The sequence below is a fragment of the Spinacia oleracea genome, chromosome 1 (assembly GCF_020520425.1).
Source record: "Spinacia oleracea cultivar Varoflay chromosome 1, BTI_SOV_V1, whole genome shotgun sequence".
Taxonomy (NCBI): Eukaryota; Viridiplantae; Streptophyta; class Magnoliopsida; order Caryophyllales; family Amaranthaceae; genus Spinacia; species Spinacia oleracea.
Window position 1 is genome coordinate 129,113,733 of NC_079487.1, and position 8,556 is coordinate 129,122,288.

The 8,556-nt window shown below is 35.8% G+C and overlaps 1 protein-coding gene across 1 annotated transcript; it reads left to right on the forward strand.

Moving 5' to 3' along the window:
• The first annotated feature begins 3,288 nt into the window (after window positions 1–3,288).
• Window positions 3,289–4,872, forward strand: LOC110794515 (ATP-dependent DNA helicase PIF1). The gene has a single exon (XM_021999490.2). It carries the CDS (start codon window positions 3,289–3,291, stop codon window positions 4,870–4,872), a length of 1,584 nt encoding a protein of 527 aa, XP_021855182.2.
• Window positions 4,873–8,556: the final 3,684 nt, after the last annotated feature.

The following is an 8,556-nucleotide window of genomic DNA, read 5'->3' on the forward strand; positions in this document are numbered from 1 at the left end:
CGAAAATAATTCATGTTGGAGATAGGAGTCAACATCAAGACTCTTGGTTACATGTCAAGCCAAGGTTGCTGCCAAACTGAGATATTTTGTAGGAATTGGTATTGGAGTATGATATCTCACGTGGGAACAATTATAATTTTATTAGACGAGGTTTACGCACTCAGCAAGACTTCTTTGTTTGTTAAACTTCTTGTACGGTTGTACCTAGCTATATTGCAATTAGGAAACTAATAGTATTTTGGTATGTAATGATCCCTAGAATTATTTAGTCTTGGGGAACAATTATAATTCTATTAGATGAGGTATTCTAGTTTAGCATATAAAAAAGGGTTTGGGCCTAACTAGAAAATAAGAGGGAAATATGAGGGGAATCATCAATTGAGGATTTATTGTATTATTTTACAAGAACATAATAATACGATAACATTTGAGGGGAGGAAATCTAAATTTTCTCACAAATACTTATGTCCTTCATTATTGTTTTTGTTATTTGTTATACTTATACGGAGTACATTGTTTTGTAGATTTTGTTCCTAATTGTTCATGGCACACGTTTGATTATAGCAACTACTAATACGACAATGACTACTACTAAAATGCGTGAAGGTAACAAACTCATTGGTCGTCGGAAATAACGCATAATGGAGAAGAAAGACGTTAAGCTATGCCTCTAGCTCCTCCCCCACTCTCCGGAAGGGGTAGAAGAAAAGCCACCTTCTTGCTCTTCTCTCTGAGATGACAAAACCATTGCCTTATAAAAATTAACCTAATAAAATTGTTAAGTTACACTTGTCCTATGCGGACTCCAAAGAAGTTCGAGCTTAATTTTTTTTACTTCGTCGTTTTCACAACTGCTTTTGAAATTAAGATCTCGATTCATATTAATTAGGGTGAGAATAGAGGAGGTAGGAGGTAGGAGGGGAGAGCTAAAACAAAGGTGTAGACGAATGAAAGACAACAGTCCTACTATGTACACTAAATTAGTGTACACCCAATTTTTGTAAATGTTTGCATAAAATGTATTATTAAGTAAAAAATTGTCTCCCTTTATGAACAAATTATACATTAACCATTTTTTTGTTTTTTTTGATAGTTTAGTAGGGTGGAAGTGGCAAACGCAATATTTTTTTTTTAACGCAACGAAGGATATATTATATTAAGCTAAATCATAAGATAGTAGTCCAAATTTTACAAAAGGTACGAGCAAGACCACAAAAACTTGCAGCTCGTACAGATTAAACCAAAAGCTACTGTAACATCTATTCCTTAACCCAAAAACTGATCCCCCCTAAATACACTAAGCCCAATATTATATTCATCTAGATGAGGAAAGGGGATACTTAAACTACCGAAACTACTCTTTATCGCTTGAGAATTGGCCTTGCTTTGCATCTGAAGCTGTCTTTGCACTCACCAAATGAGTAGTCACTTTGGTAGGTATAGTTCCAAACATAATTTCTGTTGTGACCGTTGTGGAGGGCTGTTCTTCTGGTGGGGGAGGAATCTCCAAGTTGATTACTTGTTCCCGTCGTTGAGATGCTGAAGAAGACTCACCCATCTGCTTTAAACTATCCTTGGCCTGCTTAAGCTGAGTCTGATACACTACATCCGTGAATGGTGGCGGATCAAGGAACACTTTATGTCCCAATGCCATTGAAATTGCATATTGCCCCATACAATGCGCTAGCTTGTTGAATAACCTTGGAAGGTGGGTGATCGAGAATGAACTGAATCTTGTCATCAGGCAAGCTACGTCTTTGATAACCGGAGCCAATTCATGATGATAATAATCTTCCATTGATGTCAACAATTTTATCAACAGCTCCGCATCCGCAAACGCAATATATTGATGTTCAATTTTTGAACAATTTGTTGATCTGACCTCCCAGTATGAAATAGGTAGTATATACCAAAAAAATATTTTAACTAATTTTTAATGATCTTTTATTTTCACTATTTGAAACTGATTTTATACTCGGGAATAACATTTTTTTTTGCTTTTCCGTATTACATTAAATTATTTTGGTGTCACACCAAGTTAACAACAAGACCAATTTAGGTGTACAATAATTTATTGTACACCAATATAATTTTTACCCAGTTTTATCTAACTTTTATCAAATTTTCTCAAACGTTTATATTATTAAAAAAAAATTGATAGATAAACATTTTAAATGGTTAAATGATTAACTTTATACATTATTAGTGACTTTGAAAAAATATTTTTATTACAATAAAAAAATTTATCACTAAAAAAATAGAAAACTTTTACCTATATTAGGATAACTTTTAAACATTTTATATTAACTTTAAATTCGGTGTACAATATTTATCGTACATCTCATATAAATAAAAATGTGTGTTCAATTCTAGCCATATTGGCTACTACAAACTTTTAGGAAAAACGGTCTAACGGTTAGACCACTTTTATGCATGCACTTTAACTAATTAGTTAACCGCTGAAACTAATTAGTTAAGTTTAAAATTTAATTAGTTAAGCAACGAAACCAATTAGTTATGCAACTGAACCAATTAGTAAGTACTGAACCAATTAGTTAAACAATGAAACTGATTAGTTAAGCAATGAGATCAATTAGTTAAGATTTTATGAGTTTTAGTTATAAATAAGTTTGTTCGAAAATCATAACTATTCGACTCATAAATTTAACTATTTGTCTTTATACCTTAACTATTTTGTTATTCAATTAGTTATGATTTTATTACTTTTAGTTATATTTTACACTAGTTTAGTTAGTACCAAAAAAGTGGTCTAACCGTTAGACGGTCTTACACAAAAGCTTTTGTATTGGCTACTGCTATAATCAAAACAGAATTTGAAGGCCGGAAGTGTATTGGCTACTGCTATAATCAAAACAGAATTTGAAGGCCGGAAGGCCCGAAAGCCCAAATTGTACTCCGTAGCATTATTGTCACTTCGACACTTCGTCAGTTTCTTCTCCAAGTCTCCACATTTCATCTCCTTCTACCTCCTCACTTCCCACTTTCCGGCTACTGCGTTGCCTCAATTTTGGAGACAAAATCCTCCGAATTCAACTTCCTCCATGTTTGAAATCGTGGATTAGCTCCGTGCAATCGTGGGTAAACTTCTTCTTTCTCTCTCCTACCTTCCATTTTATAAATTATTAATCTTATATTGTATTATAAGTATGTACTTGTATATGATACATAGTTCAGAACCCCATTTAATTCACCAATTTATCAATCTCGTTGTTAATATTTCAATGAATTCTTGAACACCCAGAATTTAGAAAGTTTTGATTTTGAATCATGTTGTTGCAACTTAAATTTGGCATTGCATCATTTGTCAGAAACTATTCCACCAAAGTTAGTCCTAAACTTCCCTTTAAAAAACCCCAAATCACCAATGCCACTAAACCCAGAATCTCTGAATCTAATTCCACCAAAGTTAGTCCTAAACTTCCCTTTAAAAACCCCCAAATCACCAATGCCAGTAAACCCAGAATCTCTGAATCTAATTCCACCAAAGTTAGTCCTAAACTTCCCTTTAAAAACCCCCAAATCACCAATGCCAGTAAACCCATAATCTCTGAATCCATCGAAATGCAATGGACTGATCAGCAATTGCAAGTTTTCGAAGCTATTGAGCGCCGTCAGTCGGTTTTTGTTACCGGGTCTGCTGGCACTGGCAAAACCATGTTAGTTCAGGAATTGATTAAGTTACTTAGGAAAATTTATGGGAAAAGAAATGTTAGTGTGACTGCCCCAACAGGGGTTGTGGCCTGTGCACTTGGGGGTCAGACCCTACACTCATTTGCTGGTGTTGGCCTTGCTGAGGCTGATGCTGAGACTTTGCTGTCTAGGGTTTTGGATAATCGTACGGTTATTAAAAGGTGGAAGACGATTAAAGCATTGGTGATTGATGAGATTAGTATGGTAGAAGGGGAGCTTTTTGATAAGCTTGAATACATTGCTAGAACTATTAGAGAGATAGATGAGCCGTGGGGCGGTATTCAGCTTGTAGTTAGTGGCGATTTCTTGCAGTTACCACCAGTAAATGTTGGTAAGAGTTCTGATAATCGAAAGGAATTCGCATTCGAAGCAGATTCTTGGGACAGTTCGTTTCAGTTAGAAGTAGGTCTGAAAACAGTCTTCAGGCAATCTGACCCAGAACTTATTAAACTGCTTCAGGGTATAAGGACAGGGGAGTTAGATGCTGAAGGTCTCGAGCTGCTTCAGCAACGTCGTTGTTTCGAAGAGCCTGATGAGACGGTTGTGAGATTATTTCCAAGAATAGCAGATGTTAATCGAGTGAATGATATGAGATTGAAAGGGTTGGGAGAAGAAACTATTGTTTATGAAGCCTTTGATAAAGGGGATAAACCTTGGATTGATCAATTGAATCGTGGAATGGCACCCACTAAACTGCAGCTTTGTGTAGGTGCAAGGGTGATGCTATTACAGAACTTAAATGTGAAGGGCAGATTGGTGAATGGTGCTACTGGTACAATTATAGGTTTTAAAAAGTCATGTAAGAGCGACATTGCAAAGATATGTGAACATAAACTGTTACCAATTGTGAAATTCGACTCTGGGTGTGACAAGGAGATAGGTACTCATACATGGAGTGTAATGGTGGGAGATAGAGCGCGTGCGACACGGTTGCAGTTACCTCTTATGTTGGCATGGGCGATGAGTATTCATAAATCCCAAGGCGTGACTTTGGACAGGCTTCACACTAATCTCTCACAGGCTTTTGGTTACGGAATGATTTACGTTGCTCTTTCCCGTTTAAGAAGCTTGGATGGTCTTTCTTTCTCTTCTGCCCTAAACCCTTCAAAAATTATGGCCCATCCCAAGGTTTTAGAGTATTATAGAAATCATTTCTTGTGAGGTAGTGCAGGATGTTTTTTCTTCTTTGATTCGTGGATTAGTCTAAAATAAAACAGAAATAGCATTTCTAGGAGTTTAGAGTAATTCAAGAATGCAAAGAGAGATAGCTGAATTCCTGGCTTGTGAAAATGTAGGCAGTTGTACATATATGGAAATTCATTTCCTGCTATTTATCTCTTTCTTACCTTTATTTGCTGCTCTTTTTAGTGATTACATTACTTTTGTAATGTGTTGTGATTCGATGTGCTTGTGATCTTGCAATTATCCTCACCAACAGTGGTAACATTCACAGAGTATTTCTTATAGCCGCTTTATATATTCTTTATGTATAAACATCATCCTTGAGAAGCTATGTTAGAATCTTGCATGAAAAGTAAGTACTTTTGCTCTTAAAACAGATTACAGTAGCGGTTGTTTACAACTTCCATTGTTTTTTTGTGTGTGTGTCTGTGCTTCAAGTTTCTAGAGCAAATTGCAGTTTCCTGGATGGTTAAGAGTCTTGTGACTCTTGTGCTAGCTTAGGTTGGAGGAAAGACTTGAATGTGGATTCTCTTTCTTTTTTTTGACTTGTTATCATTTGCCACGTACTTTCTCACACAACTTGGTTTTTCATTCATTAGTTGTCTTTTAATTAAGTTACAAATAGCAGCTCCCTGGAGTAATGAACGCGTCATTTGCTGTGTACGTTAGCATGTTTAGAAAATTAGAACTTGTGTGTGAATGTAGTGAAGTCTGCTACACACAAGGATCCTTGACAGCAGTCACTAGCAGTGGTGCATTCCTGACCAATTTGGTTGCAACTCATACCACTCTCAACCATAGCTCCAGGCTCCAGCACCTTCAAGCATTATATCAGATATAAGTGCTGTTAAAGGTGTCTGCTGTGTAGCGCCTGCGATACCGCTACCGCTGCTGCACATCACCATTACAATCATGCTTATTGAAACCATAACTATCTTCATCTTGCTCGCTTTTGTTAATTAAATCTCTTGAAAGTTTAGTTGTTGATGGATAGTTGCTCTACGTGCACCACGGTCCATAGTCCACGGATTGTGGGTTGAGACCCCAATATAGTAAACATACTTTATATCCAAGAGACCCCAATATAGTAAACATACTTTAAATGGTGATAGACCCATTTCTGGCTAGCCAGCTCTAAGGTAGTTGGTAGTTACAATTTCAGAGTTTGCTTAATTATATGCAATACAAAAAAGACTCGAAAGCCAGCTAATTTAGCCCAAAATAGCGGGTTTTGAACACTGAAAAAGGCCCAAAGTTTTGGCCCGACCTGATATGGTGGACAAAATTTCTTGGCTACGGGGCTAGTGGACTCTCTCTCTCTCTTGATTACGGGGTGCGGCACAGGCCTGTATTTAACAAGCAAGAAACCCTACATAATTGATTTCACCAAGTAGGGACTAACCTCATTCGGTCATGTAAAACAGACTCTCTCTCTCCTAACATATAAAATTGGTAATTTTATTTTAGGATGTAACCCATGGGGCTTCTATGTGGTCAATTTCTTCTCTTGTATGGGTTTATACATGACCTGGTGAATTTATCAAATAGTAAGCTGAAGGGGTGTGGCCGTGTGGGCTTGGTTATGCTAATGTGAAATTTTATGTAATACTTCCGTTTCAAAATGATATTTCGTTTTATTTATGGATAATGGAGTGCCAATTTTTGTCTGTGCCTAATAGACGAAGGAACTCGACCTTATAGAGTTTACGTATACTAGCGATTGTATTTTTTTTATTTTAAGGGAATATGGCTTATTTAAAAGTGTATTATCTTTTTGACATAAGATTGTACTAAAAGAAACAACTAAATAAAATTGTATGCACCTGCCAATACAGAGTTATGCACCAAATTTCGCGCGCATACAAAAATGTTGCTAAATGGTATCACATTTCTGACTTCGAGTCACGTCCGTTGCAATATGAACTCTCTTTTTCTAGCTTATAGCATATTAGCATCTGAATATAATCCAATTCTGTTCACCAAAACTCCCCAAAGCAGAATTGGATTACTTTTGAAAGAAGAAAAAAAGCTGTTACAAATAGAAAATGTGATATGGACCAACAATTGAATCGGTGCAACACATCCATCATCTCCTCATCACGGACAAGAAAAACACCTAAAATTATAAACGAAAATTTAGATTTATACACCGATCATCCGACCATCCGACCATCCAATTCAATCATCATTCTGCTCACTCCTACTCCCTATGGGATCAAGCTGACTGCACTATTTTAGCTAAACAAGGATGATGGTCGGATCTGGCGACATAAGTCGGATTTGAGAAGATTCATCCAACACATCAACCGATCAATTGATCCATCCCCCTACCCAAATAGATGTGTTAAATAGTTAAGGGTCTCTTGCTCCTTAACCAAGGTCTCGGATTCGAGCTTTGGGAATGGAAAAAATCTCAACTGGAAGGGATGCTGCCCATCGAGGTACCCATGCAAACTCCCACGGTAGATTACCTCGCCGAAGGCGGTGGGAACTCCTCGTAGTAGAACCAATAAAATAAAATAAAATAGATGTGTTAAATTTAATTTAAAACTTTCTACATTGTGTTTCATGTGATTGTGGTTTTTAATTAACTTGTACCAACTGTTTCGAAAGTTATACATTGTACCCCTCAAGTTCGAATAAAAAAAAAATTCACGAAACCAATAACTATATTTTTTTCTTATATGAAATGAGAATTAATGATTTAAGTTTTTAAATTTTAACCCTAAAATTGTAACGGGATAACCTTTTAAGAACGGATCGGAGTGAGTAATAATTGTGTATGGTCCAACAAAAAATTCAAAGCAAATCTTGAATTGGGGCCGTATATGATAAATACCCTTTCAACGTGATTCATTACATCTTATCTTTTCATTATTTTTGTTGATAAGAGTGATTCATTAATTCGATTCTGATTTAACAACAAACAAACCTGTCAAGTAGAACATATTAGGTTCCCTCAAAAAAAAAAAATAGAACATATTAGGTACATTCGGGTGCACGGTGCACCCTCTCACATTTTCCCCTTACATTTAAGGAGAAAATATGAGAGAGATTACCCATGACCGCATGGGCATAGAAATATCCTTGGGTACACGATAAACCCGAGTACATCTAATAATTTATAGTCAAGTGATGTCTTAAAACTTCTCCGTAGAGTACGGGGTTGGAAAATTTGGAAGCTCCAAATATCTAAATGTCAATTAATTTGGGATTGGCAAATTCGAACTTGCATTATATTTGTCATCAAGGTGTGCCAATTTCCACATCTTTTTGCGGAACTCATTTAATTGATTGCCAAAATAAGTGAGATTCCCAGGTTGTTTTTTGTTATTATATGCTATAATCATTTAATTACAGTAGAGATTAAAATCTAACAAATACGTAGTACTACTCCTATACATAATACATGGGCCAAAGAAATAAACAATTGAAACAAATAATAAGATAACCTACTCTTAAACATTGGGCCAAAGAAATAAACAAATGACGTATCCTTACTTATTTCTTGAATCTTGAATGCGTAATTGCGTGTATCAATCATCAATATTCAATAATGCATGCATGGGATTATGGGTTATAAAAAGGGAGTGTACCCTCCTCTTCAGAACACACAAACATAACAATTAATTAATTAATTAATTAATTAATTAATTGATTATT